Below are 27,558 nucleotides of genomic sequence, written 5' to 3'. Positions count from 1 at the left end.
AATCTAATGTCTAATCTGCTGTACATGGTCTGAAAACATTCCTTGGAATATCCACCATGTAAATTATGAAAGATGAATAGACGCAGAAGAAACCATATTCTATTAAACCTATTCTACTTTATTTCAATACAGTTTTATGTTCTTATACAGCTTATGTACTATATTGCTTTTAATTTACAGAATCTGAAGAAGATTCAGGAAATGGACAAAGAAAGGAGTGATGAATCCAGCACAGACCTTGATGAGTTGAAAAATGCTGACTGGGTAAGGCTGTAGTCATTTACCATCATTTTCAATAGGTTATATTTTGATGAAAAAAATCTAATGTTCTTAAGCTGCTTGCTTACTGTCACCTGCTTTCTATAAAAAACGGTATTTAAGTTTTTTTGTTTCTGTAGTATGAATTAGTAATCACTCATAGAAAAAGTGGAAAACAAATTAAATCCAACACTGCCATCAGTGATTTACTGAATTACATTGTGATTTTGGGATTTCTGTTAGTGACTAGAATAATCCACCAGATTTGTTTTCTAGTTTAAGATAGGTTTTGAGCCAGGTTTTCAAACCCACTGTACCACCTACCTACTTCATTGTTGTAAAAAATAAATTTAGTCTTATTTAGTTGGTTCAAAAGTGCTCTGACGTGACGAGTCAGCTATTTTTGTCTTAACTGTATTGGTACTCGGTAGTAATGAGTGTATAATAAGTGTCCTGAAACCTTATTTGTCTCCTTTGGCTCTTCAGGCCCGCTTTTGGGTACAAGTGATGCGAGATTTGCGGGACGGTGTTAAACTTAAGAAGGTTCAAGAGCGTCAGTATAATCCACTTCCAATAGAATATCAGCTCACGCCCTATGAAATGCTAATGGATGACATTAGATCCAAACGCTATACCTTAAGGAAGGTTATGGTGAGTTAAGAATACCATTGTGATAAATGTATACAGTCACCAATCACCATTACTTTTATTTTGTTTTTCAAAGAAACTCAGAATTGTTACTTCAGTCATGTAGTTAGCTATTCTTACATTGTTTTTACTGTTTCCTAAATTTTTAATATTAATTAAGAAAAAACAAATAGATTGGCACATAGAATAGAATGGAAATATCCACTCCTTATAATAGAATGTAGCCACAACCACTTCCTCTTACAAGAAGTCATTGTGATTATGAATGGTAGTCTGGAAACTATTGATGAACCAATTGACGTTCCATAATAATCACTCTAAGCACTTATATGGTGCTTCATGTGTTTCAAAGTGATATGTAAACATTACCTCATCAGTCCCTGCAGCTCCCCAGTGAGGTAGGTAAGTGTGTTGTTAGCCTTATTTTACAGATAGGGAAATAGAGATAGTTCTTCCTGATGTGACTGGTTGTGCTCTACTATCATGTGAATGTGACAGATATAGTTCATAGGTTGTATCTTTGGGTCAGGGTGGGCACCTCTCTCATCCCAGACGTCCTTCCTTGGATATGGACATCACTGTAGAGCCAGTTTGGAGTTCAGGGTATAGCTCTGTGTAGTCTTATGGGGGATGCCCCCTTCTGCAGGCAAAAAGCCTGAATGAAAAAGGCCAACAAAATAATCCTGCAGCCCACAAAACGGTCTGCACTCACCCCTCAAGGCAAAAGTTAAATAGTTTCTGTAAAAGGGGCCAGTCGAGGTTCCTAGTTCCCTGAGAGGTCTGAGGGGCTCATGCTGAGTGTCCTGGCCTCTAAAAAGGAAAACAAAGCAAAGATAGTCACTGAATTTCCCCTGAGGGAGCAGATGACATATGCTCTTCAGCAGCTTTCCTGCAATTGATGCTGCTGTTGAGACACTATGGTGATGAGGGCAATAGCATTACTACCTAGCTATCTATCTTATAGCTAAGGTTCAGAGAGCTGTGTTACTTTTAATATCAACCACAGAGCAAAAGAAAAACCAAACTTGGAGGCCCTTTACTTTTGACACAATACATGGATTCAGTACAGTAATTTTGTTTGACTAGGAGCCCTGGACGATATTCTAGTTCACCTTTTGCCAACATAGCTTCTAATTTGACTTCTGTTAAGTTAGCGTCTATCTCTTCTCAAAAGATTTTCTTCATGTGGTTGGTGTTGAAGGCACAGCTGCTCTTTCTGACATCCAGATGCTAGCTATGTACTATATGCCTGCAGGCATCCATTTCTGTCCTGCTCCTCTTGTATATGAAAAATACTAGGCAGGTTGTCTAAAGCCACTTTTGGTCATATGGGCATAAAAGTGAATTAGGATTAGAATCTGCTGCAGGTACAAAATCTATGGCAATGTCTCTGACACTGTTGCTAGCTTTGTCTGACTACAACTTGCTGGTACCTCCATGCTAGAAAAATAACTAGTTTCTTATTATAAAGTTTCCACCTAGTAGTTTGAGTTTTGTTGCTGAGCATGCTCAAAGAATTTCTGTGCAGAAAATTGTATAATAATATGGATGCAGTTTGATAAGAAATGAAATTTACTGAAGCTTGAGGGGTTCACAGATCCTTACAAGTTCAGTTAGATCTCCTGAGTACAGCATAATTTAGCTGTCTATCATGAGTCATAGCTAAATATATATATTCCCAACAGAGAAAGCTGTCATGTCTGTCTAGATGGGGAAACAAAAACAAGAGTCCCAAATCTGAATTGAAAAGCAGGAGGGGAAAAAGGGATTATTTTTCCTCCTAGCAGTCAAAACATACACATGGCAAAATTGTGATTAAAGTGAATTTAAACAGTGGGAAGTCAATAGACTTAGGCGCCAAAATCGCTTTTGAAAATGGGACTTAGCCAATCTAAATAATTTAGACCTTGCAATGCTGAGCTGAGCAATGCCTAAATACCTTTAAAATATGAGCGTTAATTCTGAATTAATTAATTTATTATCATAATACCCAGTGAGGTGAGGTGTTTGTATTATCCCCATTTTATACATTGAGAATTGAGGCATGCAGATTAAAGCCAAATTTATCAGACACGTCAACTAATTTTGGGTGCCCAATATGAGAAGACTAGGACCTGATTTTTCGTAGTACTTAGCGTTTGATAGCGCTTTATATGTTCAGAGCAGAACTCCCAATGCCCTGAATTGCAGCTGTGACTGCTCAGCACTTCTGCAAATCAGAGCCTGGGTGTCTCCAACAGGACACCCAGAAAATAAGGAACATGCAATTAATAGCTACCTGTGAAAAGTTTGGTTTATGTGTCTTGTCCAGCATCACACAGGAACTCTGTGGCAAAGGGAGAGAGAGAATGTAGGTCTCTTTTGTGGCATTCAATTGCCTTAATTGTGAGAAGAAGAACAGGAGTACTTGTGGCACCTTAGAGACTAACAAATTTATTAGAGCATAAGCTTTCGTGGACTACAGCCCACTTCTTCGGATCCATATGCTAAAAGCTTATGCTCTAATAAATTTGTTAGTCTCTAAGGTGCCACAAGTACTCCTGTTCTTCTTTTTGCGGATACAGACTAACACGGCTGCTACTCTGAAACCTTAACTGTGAGATCATTCTTTTCCTGCAGTTCCTGCCTCCTTTACCACACATCTGACCCACCTCAGTAAATGAGGCAGCACAGAGACAACAGCCTCCTTCACAATACAATCCTGAATCTTCCCCAGAGCACTGTCCTTCTTATGCACTCAGAGAACAGGGGTCCTGTGGGGGAAAAAATAGTCTTTAACTACATGATCACATACTATCATGATACATATGCACAAGGGAAGTTTGAATACAGAGTCTTACAATGGAAAGTTTCAGGCAGTCTTAACTATATTTATTGATGCCTGAGTCACCTATAACGCATACACACCGAAAATACACCTCTACCCCGATATAACGCGGTCCTCGGGAGCCAAAAATTCCGACTGCATTATTGGTGAAACCCCACTATCGAGATAGCGGCAGCAGGGCTCCAGCGGTCATTTATAAGGCCCGGGGCTCCCCGCAGCAGCCGGAGCCCCGGGCCCTTTAAATCGCCGGCCAAGCCTCGCTGCCGGAGCCCCGGGGTTACCCATGCGAACCCATGTTCTATCGGGTTGCGTTATATCAGGGTAGAGGTGTGTATATATACAATCGTGTGGCTCAATTTTATTTACAGAAAGAATATACCGCATTAATAATGCAAGTAACAAGGAGAAGATGATGAAATGTAAACTTTTCAGAGCTCTCTGTCTAGTGCACATGTACTTTACTTTAGTGTTTCTATATAGCATTTTAGCTTCACAATAAGTATTTCTCATGGTGGATATGTTTTCATGTGAGTGCTGGAATGGCTGTTTTAGAAATGATGTAGCATACCTTACCTGTGATCAATTTCATTTCAGCTGAGATTTTCCAAATCATACAAAACATAGTATCAATTAAATACTGCATTTTCAACTGGATACATTGTTCTACTTTGCTTTTTCTAAAGTGTTGCTTAGTATGGCTGTGTTGAGATAGCTTCATTTCAGTGGTGAGTAGAGCAATTCTTTTGAATGTCATTTGTAATGTGCTTTTCAATCACTTGGGATCAAAGGCATGTTATAAATACAAGATATTTATTATCGTCATTCAAAATTAGACTTGCCATTTGCAGCCAACCTGTTTATCTCCAAATCACATTTGTTTTTTGAATGTGAAAGTGGTGGGCTGAAAGCAAGTGTAGGAAGCCTTCTTGACTGTGTTTTCTTCTCACTGTGCTTTTGCTATGTGGTTATTTACATTTCTGGTAGATCTTATACACTCAGGCCACATTTTTTCTAATAGGTAATGTTACTAGTTATAATGTACGCATGTACAAAATTCTTCAGAATTTTAAATGTAAGTATTTTTCTTTCATTTTGATTTTTACAAAAGAAACATTTGGGATATTTTTGACAGTGCTTTGAAATAGTTCGATTAAACGTTAATATGTGGTTGATTCCAGTCTGGTATCTGAACAGAATTACAATTATACAACACTTTTTTTCTGTGCCTGGCTGTGTGGCACAGATATGCTTCTACTGTGCATATCTGACCTAATCTATTTAATCCATAGCCAAGACTTTTATTTCTGTAAGGGCATTCATAGCCACCAGTTCCTGTAATCACTTTTTAATAAATAATGCTTGTGAAAGTGTGTCCATTTTGGAAACAGAAGTTAGTTTGACTACAGAAAAAATACAGCATTTACAGTGGCAATGAAAGATTTTTCATAGTGCGCAGAGTCTCAGCTTTGAGCATAAGTCCTTGGCATTTCTACTGAGGCTATTGAGAATATCAGTTACTCTGCCATACACTTCCTTTGTGACCTTGGGGAAATCAGTTGGGCACATTAGGTGCTTCAGCTTTACCAGTAGTGAAATAGGGATTTGAATACTTACTGATTGTATAGGGGTGGTATGAAGGTTAATTGAGGGAATAAAGCACTTTGAGATCCTCAGGTCAAAAGTCCTATAGAACTGCAATGTTGTTTATTATTTATTTTATATTGTGATATAGACAACTGTCCTGTTGGGACTGGACTGAGATCACCAGCTCACCAAACAGCTGTCAAATGTTAACAACTTTCAGTCACTACTAACTTTGACAATGCTTGAACCAGTGACCTGGAGGAAGAAGACTTCATGTCTCACTACCAATCATGTGAACCATGCAGACCTATGAAAACTATCAATTCTTTTAAAAAGAAGGGGGAAAACATAATTGCTTTAAAAATAATATTTTCCCCATCATAAAATGTCAGTAAAAACCATGTAATTGAAATATTTTCTTCTTTAATGTTTTTGGTGAATATGGAGGATGTGAGAGAGTTCTGTGTTTCTATCAATAATATATGCACCTCAGTTTACCTTCTTGATATTCTGCCTGATTGCAGAGTATTAAATCAAAGGAAGCTATTGGGAGGAATCAAACAGGAAATGAAACAATAGAGAAAAGATACACCAGTGAAAATACCAAAGGTTTTTAAGGAATGATGGGGGAATTAACTGGGAAATGCTCCCCTGCCTGACTGTAGCCAGGCCATCAGACTTTTTCTCCATGCCTGAGCAAGGAACAAAGCGACCCTAAACTGTTAATGACCCTGAAGGAAGGAGGGGATGAGCAGACAGCAGCAGTTGGCGATGAGTCTCTTATAAAGAGAGATTGAGAGACTGCTGCAGAGGCTGTCTGTCTCTCTTGGCCCAGGAATGGGAGAATCTTAGTTTCAATGTGGTACATGCATCATGTAGTCCATCTGTTATCATAGAATCATAGAATATCAGGGTTGGAAGGGACCTCAGGAGGTCATCTAGTCCAACCCCCTGCTCAAATCAGGACCAATCCCTAGACAGATTTTTGCCCCAGGTCCCTAAGTGGCCCCCTCAGGGATTGAACTCACAACCCTGGGTTTATTTTAACCCATTTCTCTGAATGCTGTGTTCTGGCTGACTAATAAATCAGGCCTTGTGAAAATCATGGAATTGTATATATTTGTTTGTTTGTTTTTAGAAAATTCATGGCAGTGACATAGGTAAAGCAGAGAATTTCACGGAATAGGCACAGAATGCAGTCAGAAAAAGGTCACTGCTGCATTCATTTGCCTCAAACTGGCCACTGAGTCCCTCTCCCCCGCCAAACTGCTGCAATCTTTTGCTGGAGCACGCTCTACGAGTTGCAACTTGCATGAGAGCAGCTGCTTTATTATATATCCTGTATCTACAATATATTACTGAGAATTTTTCTCTGCAATGCGTAGTATATAATAATTAATTATAATTCATGGAGATATCCCATCTCCTAGAACTGGAAGGGACCTTGAAAGGTCATCTAGTCCAGCCCCCTGCCTTCACTAGCAGGACCAAGTACTGATTTTGCCCCAGATACCCAAGTGGCCCCCTCAAGGATTAAACTCACAACTCTGGGTTTAGCAGGCCAATGCTCAAACCACTGAGCTATCCCTCCCCCCTTATGTTTCTCCTTATCTCCAAATTGAGACTTTGGAAAGAAATTATGTTGTAGCTCTGAAGACAAGAAAAACTCTTACGTACAAAGAGACATTTCTCTTTTTTCCTCTTCTTTTTGCAGGATATATATTTTTCTGGCTTAGTTTTACTAAGTATTAATTTTAGATATGCTATCAGACACTATAGTTCTCTTCCAAGCTCCATTTATACTTCAAAATATTTTAAAAGCATGAGTAAATTGATAAACTTTGTAAGGTGACCTAAGGCCGGGAAATTCAGAACGTAGCCACTCCTTAGTAGCACCATCTACTCCCGGTAGGGTGTGCTGACATGGGATTGTGGTTAATAGCAGTTGCTAGATCTGAAAGAATGAGAATGGACAGTTGATCTTTTTCCATTGCCAGAAGCAGATCATCAGTCAATGGGACTAGCACCGTGTGTGTGCTTGTACCCGGTCTGAAACAAGGCTGAAAAGAGGTCAAGGAAATTTCAGGCCCCTTGATAATGCCCAAGTTTCTTCATTACAACCCGTTTAGTAGCCTTCCCTGAAAGAAGACTATTAGATGCAATATAAGAGTTAACGGTTTTGCCAGGCTCATGAGTTCTTTCCTAGGTGTGGCTCTAGCGCTTGTTCATTTGAGGCCTGTTGGCATACTGTCCTCCAAAGAGAGGTATTGACAGATTTCCCTAGTAACGAACCCAGTATTCTCCCACAAACATACTGGAAACTCTGATGTCTGATTGTCTCAAAGATTAATCCTAAATTTTATTAATTAACATTATTGCGATTGCACTTATTCTCCAGCTGTACATCTGCACTCATTTTCCATTGTAAAACCAAAATGCTCTTATCTGCAGCATTTCTTGTCTATGTATTGCATACAGAGTATTCCTCTATTTGAGACTGATGACAATTTTAGGATATATTTAATGTAAGTGTGAAACTCTACAGGTTTCCTCAGGATATTATGATCTCATTACACTGCAAAAATGTGAATAGAAAGTATAAAAAGATGCATTTCATTTTCCTCCTTTCAGGTCAATGGGGATATTCCACCTCGATTAAAAAAGAGTGCTCATGAAAAAATCCTGGATTTCATCCGATCACGGCCCCCATTAAATCCTGTATGTAATCCAATATGTTTCTTCGTGGTGAAAGGCTGGCTGGCTTTTTTCAATGTGTTTGTGTTTTAGTGTTTTGTTTTGTTTTAAAATGGTATAGTAGTACAAAATATATCTGTTGTTTGTGTGCTGTGCATTTATTCTTATGTGTTTCACATAAGAGCTGTTTAACTTTTCTGGTCTGTTTAGGAAGATCATTGTAAAATCCTGAAACCTTAACACTTACCTTTAGCAGTTATCCGATATCTTTGTGAATCTGGGTTGGTCTTATCTGTTTATAAAATTATACTTCCAATGTTCTTGTTAAAAAATCTCTGTGAGGAACGTACTCAACTGTGTTTATAAGTGAATGAAAGTAAAATCACTTCAGAATAATCTGCTATTTAAAAGAATCCTTGTGAAATCACTTTCCAGGAATAATGCTTAGAATGAACATTCATTCTTTTTATACCCAAGGCCTCTGCAAGAAAACTGAAACCAACCCCACCACGGCCACGCAGCCTCCATGAAAGGATACTGGAGGAAATCAAGGCAGAAAGAAAGCTGCGCCCTGTCTCACCAGATGAGATCAGGCGTAGCAGGCTAGGTGAGTACTTGCTTTTGCTTATACTAGTTTTGAGCAGCAGTACCCCACATAAGGATATTGGCAACAGGGCCGGTTCTAGGCACCAGCAAACCAAGCACGTGCTTGGGGTGGCACAATTTTCAGGGGCGGCATTCCGGACATTGCTTGGGATGGCAAAAAACCTAGAGCTGGCCCTGATTGGCAATGTCTGCAATGAGCTCAATTAAAATGGAGAATAAAATAACTCTTACCCTTTCAAAAGAGGGTAAAGCCTGCAGGCTCTGTTAGTGCTATGCACCCTTTCTGGTAACTTTAGGAATAGAAGAATTTAGTACCTTGAAATTATTATTTTCTTGTTTTAAAAATAAAAGATGTGTGATTTAGACTGATTGCGTCAGGTTTCTGATGACATAATTAGGGGATTTTAAGTGACATAATGTTGATTATTGTGCAGAGGGATTTACATTAGATCGTATGGACGGGAATGGAGGTTTGTTTCCCTAATATGCAATATAAAGTGTTACACTCAGATGTTTTTTAAATTCATTTTATTCTTTTGTTTCCTGCTCTAAGCTCCATTAATCTCACGGTCCTTTATTGATTATCTGTGTTTAAGGTTTCCTGAACTTTTGAGCTGAGAGCATTGCAGTCATTTTGGATGTAAATCTTTGCTTCACTGTATAAGTTATGAAGCCCCTGTAAGCGTTCATATGAATTTCAGTAAGCGACTGATTCAGATCTGTATTGCAAAGCAGTTTGTTTCAGAAGTGTACATGAAACAATATATTACCTATTGTAAAATTCTATAAGTATGACATTTTTCACAAGTCGCCACTTTATGCCTCAGAACCATTGAACTAAAGCAAAGCCTGACCACTAAAGATGTTGCAAATATTCCAAACTGTTACTTCCATTTTCCTTCTTTAAGCATAAAGTATTTAACTGTCACAGAGAAGCTTTGTTAACTGGATTTATGCAGAGAAAGAGTGATGTCTTGTGGCTAAAGAGGCAAAAAAACAACACACACCTGTATTCTCTGTTGTTCTGTTTGGCAGACAGGGCCGGCGCTTCCACTAGGCAGTTGCCTAGGGTGGCAGAATTTGGGGGGGGCGGCATTTTGCTGCCCTCAGCGGAAATTCGGCGGCGGGGGATCCTTCCGCTCCAGCTCTTCGGCGGAAATTCAGGGGCGGGTCCTTCACTTGCTCTGGGACCTGCCACCGAAGTGCCCCAAAGACGCGGAGCGGAAGGACCCCCGCCGCTGAATGCTCAGAGGAGCAGCGCTGCCGCCTAAGGCAGCAAAAACCCTGGCACCGCTCCTGTTGGCAGTATATCTATGCCTGGCGCATTTATTTAAAGGCAGTGGTCCAAACTCAAGTGGGTTGTATTTATTCATTGTCTGTAGGGGAAAATTGTTATCACTCTTATTTCAGCCAATTTTGGAGGGAGTGTTTGTGTGGCACTTGGATGCTTTTTAGCAGCAGAATGTTCTGAACACTGTTTTGCAGACCATCTGGAGCCTGCTATGGACATGATTTATGGTTGCCACAGCCATTGGTTTCTTTTTACCTGCTCAGACCCTTCTTTATATGAAAGACTGTGGAAGCTCAGCAGAATCTCGAGTGGATTCTTTTTCTTTACTTAAGTATATAAAAAATCAACTTTAATATACGATATGTTCTCCATTTGGGAACTCTGTCTTAGAATCCTAGAACTGGAAGGGACCACGAAATGTCTTCAGGTCCAGTCCCCTGCACTGAAGGCAGGACTAAATCTTGTGGTAGTCCTCTTTCAGCCCGGTCAGATTTTTCACCACTCAGTTGTATGGCTCGAAAAATGGAATATTAGAGCATGCTTAGGTATGAATGGGGAATTCATGAGAGTTTATTATACAGACTACAGAAGACTAAAAAATGTTTTCTCTCAAGCACCTGTGTAAACACCTAATTGTCATTAGCTTGAAGAAAGAAAAAAAAATTTTGTGACTCATTCAGAAGTATTGCTTCTTGTGTTAGAAGTACATTAGTTTTTTCCCTTCTTCATATTGAAACTGACACAATAGATTCATTGTCTGAAATATCAAAATTTTCTTCAGAGCAAAATTTATATCTTTTTGGTAGATTTGGGGATGGGAAATGAGCAGCCACATTCAGAAAGCTATAAATAGTCCTGGCTTACAGATAGATAAGTATTGCATGTAATTTAGTGTAGTGAAAATGTAAGGTAATAAGGCTTAAGGATTTTAAATCTAAATGGAAGCCCAACATAGAACACAGATGGGAGAAAGATGTGGAAATGATTGTGGATAATACATTTAAACCATCTGGACAGACATAGTTGACAACAGTGAAAATAAATGAAGTTTTGGAGTGTATTAATGAAAGTATAGAGTATACTATACATGTGCAGGAGTTATTCTGTTATCTAAAGCATAGAGAAACTGTTTGGAATATGGTAATCTTGGTAATCATATTGTGCATAACCAATTACACACAGAGAGAAATTTGCAACAGAGGAGTGACCAGTATGAATAAGTGTCTGATAGAAATGAGTGGTTTATATAGGCTCATAAGAGGTCTGAATAAAATGGAAGAAAAAGAGAAGCATAGAAGGTTTATCTCCTTTAGTTGAAAGAGTTTATTTCCTGGTATGAACAAGTTGAGCTAATGTAGCCTTGAAGAAAACCAGTTCTTCCCTTCTGTATTTCATTTGCATATTTCATTTGCTTTAGGTTAGGAGTGAGGGGTGTGCCATGGGGGAAAAAAAATAATTTAAAACCTGGCTGTAATTTAAGTGGACAGAGATTTTAATATATTTAGCCATTCTTTTTGCAACTGCTGTTGCCTCTGGCTTATATTGTCCATTCTTGCTCTAAAGGAAAAGTACCTCTACTCCCAGGTTTGGCTCTGGGTCAGACACCTACTGTACATAACCTTAACTGATTCCCATTTACAAGGCTTACTCCTATGCAACCTTTTTTAAACACATAGCTTAAGGGGATGTGTGGCTGCTGGATCATTCATACAAGCTTGCACATTTTACAGGCTGACAAATCAGCATTCAAGCAAATAGGGGCAGATATTTTACATATCCAGTAAGTTCATTTTCCACCTTGTGTTTATTCTTACTGTTGGGATTAACCTGCTAAAGTCGTCTCAAGTAAGAATGAATCTGACATTATCCTAATCCCTACTAGACATTGGATATTTTTGAAATGTGGACCAATTTTAACACCATCGGCAGTTTATGTTCAGGATTGGTCCAGGCGCTGTATGTCAGAAGCGAGGTGCATTGACCAAGCTGAATTGAACAGCTGTGCCACAGCAGTTGCTTGTAGCCATGTCTCTCATTTTCATGAGTGATAAAATTCACCTACAAATGTTTAATAATAAATACATATATGGGACAGGGATATTAGTTAAATAAACTTTCCAGACCCAGTTAACCTTTGACTGCTTATTGTCCTACAAATGGGAACAAACTGTTCAGAGGGCTGAAAAGGAGACAGCAGGATACTAGATCCATTTTGAAGACTGAGGAAAACCAGAACAGGGGGCAATTTTGAACCAGGCGTAGGATGCAGCCATACACACAGTGTCAGATTTTTTTATTTTTTTGGGGGGGTGGGGGGAGGTTCTGTAAAGATACCAAATGTTGATTTTTTTTTTAATGTCTAGTTATGATCATGGAAGATTAAGCTTTCAGAAATGTTAGAATCTTTGTTTCAGTTCACTGAAATTTGTGTGAAATGTGGTTCTGTACTTTTTAATTTTTTTCTCTGTCAGCTACAGTTTTTCTTTCATAAATGTTATTTTAAGTGAAAACCTTACTTTCTGTTTTTCAAGATGCTTATCTCTTGTGTTAGCATCTGGTTTTATTGTATTCTAAAACCAGTGTTCTACAGATCTATCTTTCAAAATATCTTTCTTACACATACTGTATTTGCAAGTGCCAGTGATGCTATTATAGTGTTTACACCTCCAGTGTTACCATAGTAAAGAAAAACATGTTTTAGACACATTTTGGATTTATATTAGCCTGGGCATCCGAATCCAAAATGTCTTAAGTGGACCTAATCTTTTCTTTTTGTTACCCCTCTGCCTTCCTAACAGCTTAATTGTTTTCTTTTTGTTGTTTCTGTTTCCTTTTTCAGCAATGCGGCCACTTAGCATGTCTTACAGTTTTGACCTGTCAGGTAAAAGGTGCTATAACACCTGACGTGGTTATTGTGTTTATTGTGAAATTTGTTCCATCCATTTGTTTGTTTAACCCTCATATAAGAAAGAAACGTGAAGGGATTCTTCTAAGCCATGGTCAGTGAAAGGAAAGATTCATCTAGATTTCCTATTAAAATCTATAGTTCTGCTACCAAATAGGGGCATACACGTATAAGGAACCACTATATTTCACCTGTAATTGAATTTTGTGAAGAATAAGATGGTCCACAGCTATCCCTAAACCCTAGGAAAGGGCTTATTTCACCTTAGTCTGATTTTATTATTTACTAAATCAACCCTTTTCCCTGAAGTTTTGCTTTTAAGCTAAATCTTTTAGTCTTGGTTTGACCAATAAATATAAGTACTGTAGTGTGTTAAAGTCAAATGTCTAGGGAATCACTTTTTGACTTGACCATCTTCTGCAATATTTTATTTCTTGAGATTATTAAAAAACTGTTAAATCTTTCATTGAAATTTTCTTAATGAACATTTCACGTACACACACATTGCAGAGAAACACCGATGTATATAGCTATATAGTGTGTGTGTGTGTATATATTTATATAACTTAATCTCATTTGTCAGTGCACTGTGGAACTCTTATGAAGAACAAGTGACTTAGCTATGTTGGAACGTTTGCAATCTTTGTTAGTTATACATGTTCACTCCAATAAGCTTTGCAGCATTAAAATGTTAAAGAAGAGTGCAAAGCTTCTAACAAATCCATGGGGATTCACTCCTGGGCCACCATCTTGGAATTTTTTATTAATTTTTAATGTACCCATGTTCTTCTGTCTAATACTCTGTGAATTCCCTCTCTTTGAGGGGGAAATCTCAGTGGTCATAAATTAAGCATTTAAAGTTTTAATGAGGATGCAGGACTTATCACTGAGACTGACCCCTCAGAAGGAAAACTACCTTCTACACGGTGAAGGGTAGTATTCTGCCTACACCTGGAATGGGAACCTAATAGATGGCTAGATTTCTCTAGTGCCTTTTATTTTATAGGAAGGGTATAAGCAATAACAGACTGCAAAGTGCCTGCAGTGCTCCTGAACACTGTCAGAGGAGTGTGCTCTGAGGTGTGAAGCCAAACACCCTCATTCACAACCATTTAGATTCCTTCTTACCTCATACCAATGTGCCATATCAGCCCCTGAGACCTATGCACTGCGGGGAATCACTACACTCAGATCTTATCCTTTCCATGGAGCTAGGAAGGCATGACTCAAAGCTGGTGCAGTTATGGGACCTCCACATGAATGATTCTGTTCCTCCAGTAGATCCCTAAGATAAGCAGGTTCCAAGTAAAATCCATCCCCTCATTCTGTGGGGAGGCAAAACCTTCTATATCCCTCATTCGCCATCACACACAAGGAATAACCTGGGACTCTCACAAAGTTCTCCTCTTTCACCCCCATATCTCCAGTCACTTCCTATGGGTTTTCCCATGGGAGGAGATAATATGGCCCAATGGTTTCCTATTTATCATCTAGAAAGACCATATTTGAATGGTTTATTATCATGATGTAAAGAAGCACGATGATTTGGTAATCCCCCAGCAGCAAAGTTTAGAGTGAGCATCTAATATGGTTTATTATAACATTGTCTAATGGCAGCAAAATGTTCCACTAGCCAGTTCTCATGTTAGGTGCTACGCTGTGTCCTTTTAAGATCTGGAAATTCCTTGTACATAAGGTCAGATACTAGTGTAAGCGGTCAAACTTTTATTTTTCAACTCTTCTGTTACTTCCAAATAAAGCTGAATGAGCCGATAGTGCAGGAGAGTAGAACAGAACATGGCAAGAGTACCTTTACTGATCAGCGTAGCAGGGAAGATGTCCAGCACTATCCCTTTAAATGTGTCTGTTTGCTTATTCTCTTCTTGTCTTCAGTTAACTTGCTCTTTTCAGGATTTCTGTTCAGTCATGGATCTGAGACGTGTTCCTACTTAGTTAAATCCAAAATGATTTTGCTTAACCATCCTTTATTAATTCATTATCATAACATCTTTGTTAAATAAAAACTACTTCATAATAACCTACAGTACTAAACTATGCCTTGGAGTTGATCTTTCTGACTGACCACTGAAGAACTCTTCCTGTTTTCTTTATCCATTTGCTAAATGTACTTTAACACTCATGTGATTCACACAGAGATGTGATACTGCTTTGTTGTCTGAATGATCCTATACAGGACCTTTGGAAGCAAATTCAGGGGTGATGAAAACGTTCTCACAGGGAGAAGTGAGACAACAGATCAGACAACACAAAATGATTTCGTTTGGGATGTAAATAAAAAGCAAACAAATGGTTTTGTTTAATTTTGTTGCTTTGTTGATACTTTTGCTTTATTCTTTATTTTGATGGGAGGGTTTTAAATTTGCTTCCATTTTGTAATTATTATTTTCACATTTTTTCTTGATGTTTGTTTTCATTGCTGTCTGCCCAGCTGAAGAGATGTCATAAAAATATAAACTCTCACTGAAAAGCAGAACCTTCCTCTCAAATTTTCATGCTAAAGAACATGTTCTTGGCCCTGCTACAGCAGCTTTGTGCTGTTCTCGTGGTCCAAAGCAGCTGTAAAGCTGGCTTAGCCAAGTAGTGAAGGATTCTCCTTGTGTTAGGGAAACTTGAGGGTGTTGAGCCAATGTGGCTGGTATGTGCCACTCTTCTCAGCCATTGGCACAGGGAGCATTTCTAGGGGAAATAGGATGTGCACAAGACTTCCCAGTTCCCAGCTGGCAGAACAGAGCCATTGGTAGCTGGATGTAAGTTACAGCAGTCTTAAAGGTAGCTTAAAGCCACTTTTGCTTCCCTCAACCTGTGTTGAACATAGCTCAAAAGACGGGAGCATCTGACCGTGAACATACAACCCATTTTGTCCTCTAAATCGAACACAAAAAAATGAAATAACAGCTGCAGAAACTGCTGTTTTTCATATCTACAAAGTTAATGCTTTCATTGTTTTCCAAAGCTGCTGCGCCCAAGCTCCAGTAGGGGTTGTTCTTCATATGCCCAAATCTCAGAGATGTGGAGCAGAATCACACATCATTTGAATGTCAGGAAAATGCTCAGGAAAGGCAGATAATCTATTAGTTTAGTTACCATGGTAATGACCATGGTACCCACACCTAGAAAGATACATTTTTCAGTATACTGGTTAATTAGTTTTCCTGTCTGAATTAAATATGCAAGTCATCTATCATAACGAAGAGCATACCTTTGTGCTACAATTACTCATACAGTCTTTTCCCAGTATTCTCACAATGTAACTAATGTAGGACAAACCTATATTAATCCAGAGAATCCATTTTCTTTTCTGCCTTCGTTTTAACATGCTGTAAAAATGTTAAGGCAAAGGAGCATATTTTACAGTAGAAACCAGGTCCAGTTTTCTGTTCCCATCATGTGTCAATGAAAGCTGATTAGGACAGAAACACCATATGGTTAGTTAGCATATAATCTGTGATCTACTTAATTCCTTGTTTCATAAGAGAAGCAGTCTTACATGAAAATAAAAACAAATTTCAATTTATCCTAGTTTTTTTGGTCTCTCTCTCTCTCTCTCTCTCACACACACACACGCCTTAAGTCTAGTGTCAGACACAGAAGTAGCAGCACATAAGACATATTTCATTAATTCCTTATGTAGTCAAGTTATCAAACTCACAGCTTTTTGGTGTTTCCACGTGGCCTGAAATATTTGATCGCTTAAGAGAATCTCAGAGAAACCAAAAGTATTTTCCTAATGCTTCAGCTAGTATTTACCTTGGAATCAGTGACTTGCAACCCAGTTAACGGATGCTGCTGCCCCATTTGTCTGGCAAAACATAATTTCTACTGTAATACAATGTTCACTCCAGGACCCCCTTGATACAAATGCTTGGCTGGGCAGCAGCTGAATCACCTCAGAAATGTTCACAATCATTTGTATGATCTAGAACTGGTTAAAATATTTTATGGGTATTTTTTTGTTATAAATTTAGTCCACCGTTGGTTTCAGCTAATTGTTTGCAAACCAAATCTGATTTTGTTCATGGGCATTCATTACTAATAAGTATCAGTTTATTGGTTATTTGTGAGCTGTCCATCTTGACTATTCAATCTTTTTTTTAGGAGCGGTGTGGTTAATCAGCACGTGGCAATGTTTCTGATTCCTGATTAGATTACTGAAACATTTTAAACAGGAAAATAACAGATGTGACTAGAGGGTAACAAACAACACTGTTAGAATTTTTGGGCAAATTGTGCTGAAATCTGTGAAACTTTATGCATTCACATTTTTTTCCACCAATACCCAGCAGTTGTCCACGTGTTCACAAATAACTAATAGTCTGACCACGTGAATCCTAGTAAACTGAACTCAACCCTTTTATTCACAAACTTTTTTTTGCAAATTAGGCGTTTGGGTGTTTTGGTTTTTGTTTTTTCCGAAAAACATTCCCTTTGGATTTCCTCAGAGTAGAGGGGGATGATGGATGACATGTCGTATTTAAGAGCTATTCAAAACAAATTTGATATATTATGTTCTAGTAGATTCACCTGAAGTGTCACTTGTATTTCAGGGTATTACAGTAAATCAGTAAATACTTCTAAACATTTTAAGTACTTCTTTCAGTTGTGGGCTTCCTGTCTAAAAATAGAATTCTTCTAGGTTTTGTATGTATGGATAGGCAACACAAATGATAGATGTCTTATATGTCCCATACTTTGGTCAAAAGAGGGCACCTAAATGTTTAAGAAACGTTGACCTATAAAATGTATGTCCTGAATATTCAGTTCCCCACATCTCTTCCCCTGACTCTAGGAGCCCCTTCTCCAAGATCTGGATGCCACTCCTTACTTGGATGTTTTTGGAGGATGCAAATCACCTGCATACACCACCTCCCACCTCACAAGTCCAAAGGCTATGGACACATGGGTCCTTTCTCCTACTCCCCATTCTTCAGGCAATGAGATCACTGTCTCATGTTCCCAAGAAGGGTTTTGAGGGGAGAGAAGTTGCACATGCCCATCCTGTTCTTGCTGCCATTGCTGGTTCTCTGGCTCTTATGAGCTATTATGTCCAAGATTTCCCTAGCTACAGTTAAGGGGATTTCCCGAGAAACTATATGCAAGTGACCATGAGGTTTGTCAGCCCAAGAGGCAGCACAGGCAACAGGGATGTTTTTTCTTCTACTACTACTACTACTACTACTACAAGATGGGAGTGAGAGGGCACAACCTTCTGGAATCGTGTTGGGCAGTGGCAACACCAGGAAGACAACTGATGTTGTTCCCTTTGAAAAGAGGAAGGAGGGGGAAAAAGCCATTCAACCCCAGATGATATTGTACCATTCAAGAGGTCCATTAGTAATATCCTAGAAGACATAAAAATAAAGAGTGGAGAAGTTCAGAGGCCTGTGATGGAAGACTCTTGGCCGGGAAAACCTGGAGGCTATAATAATAGTGTAGTATTCAGATTCACAGCCTTGGAGTAGTCCCACGATTCAGAGAGTCCCTTTTCTCACTTCTGTAGTTGCAAGTAGAATTTTATTCACGAATTACGCTGTACTCTCTGCCCTCCACCCAATTTGTTTTCCTACTTCCAACATTTAGTCATTACCTGATTGCCTTTAAAAATGTGTAACTAATTTAACTCAGATTATTGCTTAATGTAAAAATCTGCCTAAATGAGAATCTTGTACAACAGGCAAATTACTATAACTATAACAGGCAAATTACTATAAATTGTCTACACAAGGTAATTTTAGCCACCAGTGAAGCTGCACCCATTCAATTCTCATAGTGCAGACAATTTACCTCAGGGCAAATTATGCTGTACCAGGATAAACTATGTTTGTACTTGCTATTTACACCACTGCAGCTACATAAGTGACTAAAAAGGATGATCTAATGATTAGTGAGCTAGCCTCGGATTTGGGAGGCTCGATTCACTGCTCTGCCACAGAGATCCTGTGTGACCTTGGCCAAGTCATTTAGCCTCTCTTTGCCTTAGTTCTCTTGATGTAAAATGCTGTAAGGAATAATACTTCCTTAACTCACAAGGGTGTTGTGAGCACAAATACATTATGAGGTACTCATTCACTACACTGATGGGGATCATATAACTGCATAGATAGAAAGGCCAGATGCTTAGGCAAATATGCAAACCAAAGATGTAAATATTCCCACTAAATGCTGCCCCTTCTAAACACAGAAAATTTTTAAACATATTGAAACCTCACCCTTTCTCTGCTCTTTTTCTGGGATAAAACCGACATGTCAATCTTACCTTTCCCCCCAGCCAGAATATCAAAAGCTAGATTATTGTCTAGGTTTAGACTGGGCACAGCAGACCTCATGCTTACATTATACGTGCCTCATTCTGATCTCTTATTGGTGACTATCCAGAGCACCTTTACTGAACTCAATGAAGTTACACCCATGTAAAATCTGTGTAGGAGTAAATAGAATCAGGTCCCATCATTCCATTGTTACATGATGCAAGACTTGACCAAATGCATATATTTTCATTTTTAATATGCATTAAAATATAAACATGGGATTATGCACATTTTAGACAAGATATTTATAACTCATTGTCATTGCTGTTCAGTATATGAAAAAGAAAGCATAATTGCACCACACTGGAATAGTTTGTGTTTGTTTTGTGTCAAAACTCATAATTTCAATGTAGAATGGTCTTGGTATTCACTGGAGATCCACCTGTCTGTTTTTAGCAGTGCATCCCTGTTTCTTTGGATTCTGATTATTTAGCTAATTGTAGCAAATCATTAGGTGGCAGGATGTTTACTCCTTTAAATGAGGATTTTTTTAAATATAAAAAAAATTCAAAGTGCACTGCTATTTTTTCCACTGCTCTCATTCTCTCACATCATGTCTGTACCACACACCACGACCTGTAATTTGCTGAGCAACATATTGCTAAAGTAAAATAACCTTACACATGTAATTATCATAGTGAGGTTTTTCTCTGTGCACACTGCCTTGGCAGTAAGAGCTGAGAGGGGCATCACAAGTTGATTGCTGTGATATCTATTCCTTCTAAGGTTCAAGTACAGCCATTTTGTTTCTTTTGCCAGATGTATCCACACCAGATGCCTCAAGAAAATTAGCAGACAGCTCTGTAGTAAATGGTGGCTTGACACCACAAGCAAAGGTGAATGGCGTCAGCACTACCCAAGTGACAATGCAGCGAAAGAGACTCCTTAAAGCCCCTACACTGGCTGAACTGGATAGCTCGGATTCAGAGGTAAGACAACAGGGGCCCATGCTCAGGGCCCGCCCCAGGCAGCCAAAAAAAAAAAAAAAAAAAAAAAAAGCCGCGATCGTGATCTGCAGCAGCAATTCGGCGGGAGGTCCTTTGCTCCGAGCAGGAGTGAGGGACCGTCCGCCGAATTGCCGCCAAATAGCTGGACGTGCCGCCCCTCTCCGGAGCGGCCGCCCCAAGCACCTGCTTGCCAGGCTGGTGCCTGGAGCCGGCCCTGCCCATGCTTTCTCCTCAACTGAATTTCAGAATTTAGTCTTTCTATTGATTCATGGAACGAATAAACTGGGGCAATAGTTTCATAGGTACTATTTAATCCTGGGGATTTCTTAGTTATAATTTGAGGATTGGCTTACTGCATTGCCAACCACAAAAAGTTCAAAAATCATAAGTCACATCCTAAATAATCGTGACAATTACAATGTGAGCAAGTCTTGTAAATGTATTGCAAGTAATACAATTTTGGTCCCCATGCAGGAGCGTTCTCTGAAGGCCCCAACTGTGCATATGACCCCATTGTGCTAGGCACTGTACAAAAACATAGTGAGAGACAGTCTCCCCAGAGAGTTTACAATTCAGCACAAAGCGTGGGGGTGAGTTTGTGATGTGGGAGCTGAAACTGGGACCTACCAAACTCATCTCATTTGTGGGCAACCACATATCCTTTAGATCAGTGGTTTTCAAGCCTTTTTTCTGGGGACCCAGTTGAAGAAAATTGTTGAGGCCTGCGACCCAACGGAGCTGGGGATGAAGGATTTGGGCTGTGGGAGGGGCTCAGGACTGGGGCAGAGGTGGGGCTGGGAATGCGGGGTTCAGGGTGTGAGAGGGGGCTCTGGGTTGGGGGGGTGGAGTGTGGGAGGGGGTCAGGGCTCTGGGCTGGGGTGCAGGCTCTGGGGTGGGGCGGGGATGAGGGGTTTGGGATGTAGGAGAGGGCTCCGGGTTTGGGGGGGCTCAGGGCTGGGGCAGGGGTTTGGGGTACGGGCTTACCTCCGGCGGCTCCCATTCAGCGGCACAGCCAGGGTGCAGAGGCAGGTTTCCCGCCTGTCCTGGCAACACAGACCACGCTGCGCCCCAGAAGCAGCCACAAGCAGGTCCAGCTCCTAGGAGGAGGTGCGCAAGTGGCTCCACGTGGCTCTCACTTGCAGGCACTGCACCCCCACTCCTATTGGCCAGTTCTCGGCCAATGGGAGCGCGGAGCCGGTGCTCGGGTGGGGACAGCACATGGAGCCCCATGGTCCCCCCGCCTAGGAGCCGGACCTGCTGCTGGCCTCTTCTGGGGTGCAGCGCGGTGTCGGAACAGGTAGAGACTAGCCTGTCTTAACCGGGCAGCACCGCTAAAGGGACTTTTAACGGCCCAGTCAGCGGTGCTGACCAGAGCCGCTGTGACCCAGTTCCTTCCATTCCGTGACCCTGTTCTGGGTCGCAACCCACAGTTTGAAAAGCACTGCTTTAGATGGAAATAACATCGAATCCAGCTCAGCTCAATCAGAGATCTGATGACCTGCAGTAAAAACATGACACCTGCAAGAATAAGGCTTGCTGTCTGGAAAATTACATTTATTAAATCAAGTTCTGACCTTTTGGGAAATTACATAGGCAGTCTTTAGCTCTCTGGAGAGGACGCATTGACAAACTCTCAGACACACTGCTCAGTCTCTAAATATGCTCTCCAATAAGTTCCCCATCCTGTTCTTAAAGAAACAGCTCCCATTAACCAAAATACAAACACTAAATGTAACAATAAAACAAATATTAACACAACATCCAAATTAACTTCTAAATATAATGTTTTGCAAAATAATCCAACAGTAACTCCTATTTTCTCTCTCTTACACACACTTTTCTCCCATCTGGTTCATTAACAGGATTTGAAGCCACAACCTAAAAATCCACACTCCATATCTTTTCCACATCAGCTATTGGAGCCTTGGTAGTGGAAAGCATACTATTATCCCCTGTGTGAATCAGCTGATAAAGGGGGGAACAATGCATAATTCACAAGTGGGTTATACAGCCATTTGTGATACACTAGTGGAATGTTGGCATAAGGAGTTGTGGTTTCTGTTCCTGGTTCTGGGAGCAGAGTGTAATCTAGAGGTTACAGAAAGCATAGCCAAGTGTAACAGTGTCCCTTTTCTGGGTAAACTGTGAGGATTGAACATGGCACCTGTACCTGGAGGTAAAAGCATGAGTCTCCATCATTTATGCTAAAAAAATGTGTCTGTTAGTGTGGAGGCAGTAGAGTCATAAAATTCTGTATGTGGTCGAGCTGCTAAAGGGTCACAGAGCATCACTGCAGTTTTGTGGGTTATGCAAGCACATAATTGGGCATGTTCATTCTGAAAGGCAGTGTGATAAAGTAGATGAGATTTGGGTCTTCTTCATAACTTTGCCTAAAGTAACCTCTCTTATCTAATCTGTAAAATAGGTATACAATAGTAGTGGATGAGGCTTTGTTAATAAGAAGACTGAAGGGCAACAAAATATTAACAGCAGTCAGTAAAAGACCTTAGATCCCGTAGCTCAGTGCTAGGCTAACGCATCACGATCTTTGACTTGGAGATATGAACTGAGTAAATAAAAAGAGAGTCAGAAAGATGAATGTAAATTGATTCTCATAGGAAGGAATAATCAAATGCATGACTATGAATTGGGGTTACAGCATAGACTGAGATACCACATAGGGAGTTTGCTCTGGAGGATACAGCAAATAATAAAGTAAATCGACCACGCAATGTTGTTGCGAAAAAGACATCTTATATTGAGTTGAATTAACTGAATAGCTTTTGAAACAAGCAAGATAATCATGCTACCTACTCTGCTCAGTGCTGGTTAGGTCTCAGGCACAGTGCTGTGTTTAGTGTTAAAGAAGCAAAAAAGATAAATTAAACAGCGGGAGGTTACAGATTGACAGAAGTTGGGTAAAAGGACCTGTGAGGAAAATTAAAGAGAACCAAGCAAGATCATTATTTACATTGAAATACCCCATATTTATTTTCTGATTTTTAAGTTTGTGGCATATATAAATCACGGGGATTTGTATTCTAATTGTCTGTAAATGACTCAGACATTTCCATGCTTGTGACAGTAGAGTGTGTGAAGTGAGCTAACCTATTTAGAATTACTCACTGGGGGTCCCCATATTATAACTTTACAATCTACCCTGAAGAGGAGGTGGCACATAGCTACACTGCCCCAGGAGCAGACCAGACAACGAACTGTGACTCAACTCCTAATTCTTCACCTGCTACTCCTTTGTTCTGAGGGAGGAGTAAATTTCCTCAGCTTTTTTGTGAGGCAGCTTATTATATACCCATCTAGCTGGGTAGTGTTGTGAAGGGAGGTCTGGAGTCCCCTCTCTGTCTACTTACATGCAAAGATCAGTATGAGGCAAGCAGGGCCTGGTCTCCCATCCTCCCACTAAAGTCACAGTCAGAATAAGGAGACCCATACTCCCCTGCATGTCTGAATATGGATGTGACAATCTAAGCCCTGGGTATTTTAAATAATTATAGAAATCATCGCCTAACAAGGCTATATATATATATATATGATTATATTGGTGGTGACACATTCAGCCCCTCCCCTCAAGTTATGCATGTAAGCAGATGTGCCTTTCTCAGTAGATAGAAGACTATACTTGTTTGGATCTGGATCTAAATGTGTCCAAACATGTCTGGATCCAGGATTTTGATTTCATGCCACTTCTGCTTGTGAGATTTCATATTGCCTGCATTGGAAATCAACAGCAAAGACATTGGCCTAAGCAAACTCCTCTCAAGAATCGTGAATAATTACTGCACATGATTCACTAGTATTAATTTGCCAAGGAAGCTTACCACTCTAGGAGTCACAGTACAATAGAATAGTTCACATTTTCTGTGCATGTGAGGAGGATAGGGCGAAGAGACCATTTAAAATAAGTATGGAGTGTGTATTATCTAAGCAGAGCTGGTATTTATAAACAGTGGGAAATATAAAATATCCATCACTCTCCTTCTTTCCTAAGTTATTCAAAACAAAGAGTTTCCTTTGAATTCTTACATTGGTCCTGAGAAAGGTCTATCTCACCTCAGAAGTAGCTGAAGGTCTAGCCTCACTTGCTGGGGGGGAAAAAGTTGATGATCCTGGAGGCAGGGGCAGTAGGCATCCCTATAGAAACCTTTGTTTCCCCTGCTGCTGTGTGCCTTTTTCAGCCTGATTTTGTATGGTCCCTGGAGAGATACTTCCTCTGCCATGGCTGCCCCCCAGAAGCTCCCCTGAAAGAGTAAGAAATAGCACAAATTACTGAAGAATTTGAGCTCAGTTTCACTCCCACTGAACTCAATGGCAAAACTCCCACAAATATGAATGGGAACAGGATTGGCACACCTGTCTGCTGTAGTTTAGGCTGTCTAGCCCTTTTGGGTTTGGACAGGGTAGCATCTGACTGAGACCTGCCCCTGAATCCATCCTAGGCTTCAAAAATGGAACAAGAAATTATTTAAAAAAAAAAAATTTAACACTATTTTCAACCGAGATAGCTTTTTTACAAAATTGGAAATGTATACAAGAAATTTTCATTTTTTAACATTTAAAATTTTTTATGAAGCTGGAAAATGAAAAGTGTAGTCTTTAAGCAGTTTTTCTTCTCTTCTCCCCTGCAGAAAAAATAAAAAGCGGATGAGAGGAGAAAGGGAAGAAAAGAGAATGGGGAATTTGAAAAATTTTAAAAACAGAAATGTTCAATAAAAATGTTCATAAGCATTATGAATAAATTAAAAATCATTCCTTTGTGAAACCTGTGGAGAAGAATGACTTTGAAATTGTCAAAAATGCTCATGGTTCCCCACCCCCATTTTCTGCCCAGCTCTAGGAGGAACCCCTTGTAGTCCCACAGGGGCCACAGGAAGGAGTGAAGGGAGTATGCCATAGAGCCAGCCTTCCCCTGTCTGCTGTTCATCTAGCCTGCCTCACAGGCATTGGCTCTCCTCCATTCGGAAAAACTAAGGGGAGCATGGAGCTTTTTAATTAGAAAAAGGCACTAGCAGGTTTCTGATCTCTTCATCTTAACTTTTTAGCTGCTCATCCCTCTGTCCATGAAAGAATAAATGAAATACATCTGTGACTGTAATATCCTAGGGTTTTGTTTTGGGTTTTTTTTTTAACTTCACCAGTAGTTGTTTTCACCAATCTAAAAGTTTAATGTTGCATTTTGAACAGCAATTCTTCTTCTTCACAAAGTTTATATTTATCAGCTGTAAGAGAACTTCTTGGAGCCCTCCCTTTGACCTAGTAAATGTTACCAGATAGCTGCCTGCATGGAATTTAAAAAGCAAACTCACAGGTTTTTCTTGGGTTTGTTGTATTCAGCATAGTGTACTTGTAATCCACACTTCTGGGTGTGGTGTTCTGTCCCATCTAGTGGCACCAAGACCACTTAGAGAGAGATGAATGAGTCTGCTCTACAGCCTTAGCTAACAGTAGAGGCTCATGCACTAAGTTCCAGAAGTCCCAGGTTCAATCCCACCTGCCTACGACCGGGGTCTGTCAGTGTTACATACTGATCATCTGATCATAATTTGTGACTTTCTGGCCTTGGTGATGCCACTTGTTAATGTGATGTTCCTGTCAGCTTTTCTTTCCTGATTTTTCTTAAACAGACGGGGCACTGTTTCAGTTATTGGAGATTTTCCTTCTTAAGATTCATCTACCTCACTAAAAGCTTGTCTATGCTTACTGGGGGATCGACAAGCGACAATCGATGCATCAGCAGTCAATTTAGCGGGTCTAGTGAAGACCCGCTAAATCGACTGCAGATCATTCTCCCGTCGACTCCTGTACTCTACCGGGTCAAGAAGAGAAGGGGGAGTCGATGGAAGAGTGTAGTGTGGACCCCACAGTAAGTAGATCTAAGCTACATCGATTTGAGTTATGCTATTCACGTAACTCAAATTGCATAGTGTAGGTCAAATTTCCACTGTAGTGTAGACAAGGCCTCACAGTCTCCGAGACTGAGAGGCTGAGTTGCTTGCTTGTTTTCAGAGTGAGTCACTGGTTTGATTTGTAAACCCTAAGAGTATAAGAGGTAACTCTGCAAACCTCCTTTGTTAAAAGCATTTATGTCAGAACTCAACAGTATTCACAAACATTCTTCCAGCCCAGTATTCTTTTCTTAGGCTCCAATGATATACTGCAGCTTGTTTGTATGAGATAATTTAGGCTGTAGGTTTTAGGTGTGGGCAGTCTACAATGGTATTGATTCAGAGAAGCAGGACTCTTTAGCCACCCATTAACTGAAAAGTGTTATTCAAAGCCCATTTCACTCACATTCATCTCCCAGAACTTGTTAGTGCTTGACTGCTATGATGAGAACATACTTATGTAATGAATGAGGTTTCTTTAAACACAGAGGGAAGAAGAAGTGCACCAGGATTAGAGATTAGAGAACAGGGTTGTGGAGATTAGTGATTAGATTAATTGCTCTTTAGTGGGTCACTTGTTCACCAGGGTCACGCCTCATTCCTTTGGAGACCAGAGGATGCTAAGTGCTTGAATCCTAATTTCTCGCTGATATGAAGTACATACTTGTATTAATTTGTCTTGTAAATCCATGCTAGGCCTTCAGTGCCAGAAGTAATTATTAAGGAAAAGGCAGATTACAACAGAGTCACCTGGCTTTTTAATAATATAATTAAATATATTAAGTATGTACTGTATATTCCAGTTTGTAGCAAAAGATTAACTTGGAAAAACCTATTTACACAAGGCTTGCCTAGTTTCAATATTTTTTGCAGGTGTGTTGCTGGAAGATTAGTGATTTAATGATAGAATTTACTGTGGTACGATATGGGTGGGGTGGGTGGTTGAGAGTGAGAGAGGCTGCCTCTGGAGAATTCTAATTCTTCCAATTTTGCTTACTTCCAGGAGGAGTCTATGCACAAATCAGCAAGCAGCAGCAGTGTCTCTCCTTCCCAAATGGAAGACTCCTTTCAAGAGACCACCTCTGGTAGAAAGAGTAAGTGGTCCGTGTCTGGGGAACAGAGTAGTTGTTTTGCTTTCCCACCTTCTAGCATTTTCTGTCTCACGAATTTTGCATGAGCATTTTTTGCTAATTAGTCAGAGCAGATCAGTGTTCATGGGTAAGTATGTAGGGCTCAACCCTAGAAAAGAGACCTGCTCAATAGGTTAACATTGATTAAATATCCTCTTGACTGACATGAAGGCGTAGACCGATTGGATACTGTACAGATATAAGTTACAAGGCTGCATAGTTCTCAAGACAAGAAAAACAAATACACATATTTTAAATGAAGGAAAATATTGTTAAATGGGGAAAATAGTCTTTTCCTAGAATTGAATTTGAGGCCTCCACTAAGACAATGCAATGGAATTAACTCATTTACTTTACTAGAATAATTGATCACCAGTAAATCACTGTGACCCTTCTTTCCTTTTTAAAATACTAAAAATATTTATTCAGAAGCATACATACT

At 39.8% G+C, this 27,558-nt stretch overlaps 1 protein-coding gene across 4 annotated transcripts in view; it reads left to right on the top strand.

The window, feature by feature from the left end:
• The window catches only part of SPIRE1 (spire type actin nucleation factor 1), a 171,831-nt gene that overhangs the window by 126,394 nt on the left and 17,879 nt on the right, over window positions 1-27,558 (top strand). For 2 of the 4 annotated variants that reach the window (XM_054019601.1, XM_054019599.1), the window contains exons 5-11: window positions 181-264; window positions 745-909; window positions 7,949-8,035; window positions 8,489-8,618; window positions 12,748-12,789; window positions 19,899-20,068; window positions 26,990-27,080. In XM_054019601.1, coding sequence (XP_053875576.1) covers window positions 181-264; window positions 745-909; window positions 7,949-8,035; window positions 8,489-8,618; window positions 12,748-12,789; window positions 19,899-20,068; window positions 26,990-27,080 — 769 coding nt within the window. The remainder of the gene's footprint in view (window positions 1-180; window positions 265-744; window positions 910-7,948; window positions 8,036-8,488; window positions 8,619-12,747; window positions 12,790-19,898; window positions 20,069-26,989; window positions 27,081-27,558) is intronic. The other 2 variants (XM_054019602.1, XM_054019600.1) reach the window with 1 other exon arrangement.

The sequence above is a fragment of the Malaclemys terrapin genome, chromosome 2, assembly GCF_027887155.1.
Source record: "Malaclemys terrapin pileata isolate rMalTer1 chromosome 2, rMalTer1.hap1, whole genome shotgun sequence".
NCBI classification, from domain to species: domain Eukaryota; kingdom Metazoa; phylum Chordata; order Testudines; family Emydidae; genus Malaclemys; species Malaclemys terrapin.
The sequence above is the reverse complement of the archived record's forward strand: the minus strand, read 5'-3'. Positions and strand labels throughout refer to the sequence as shown.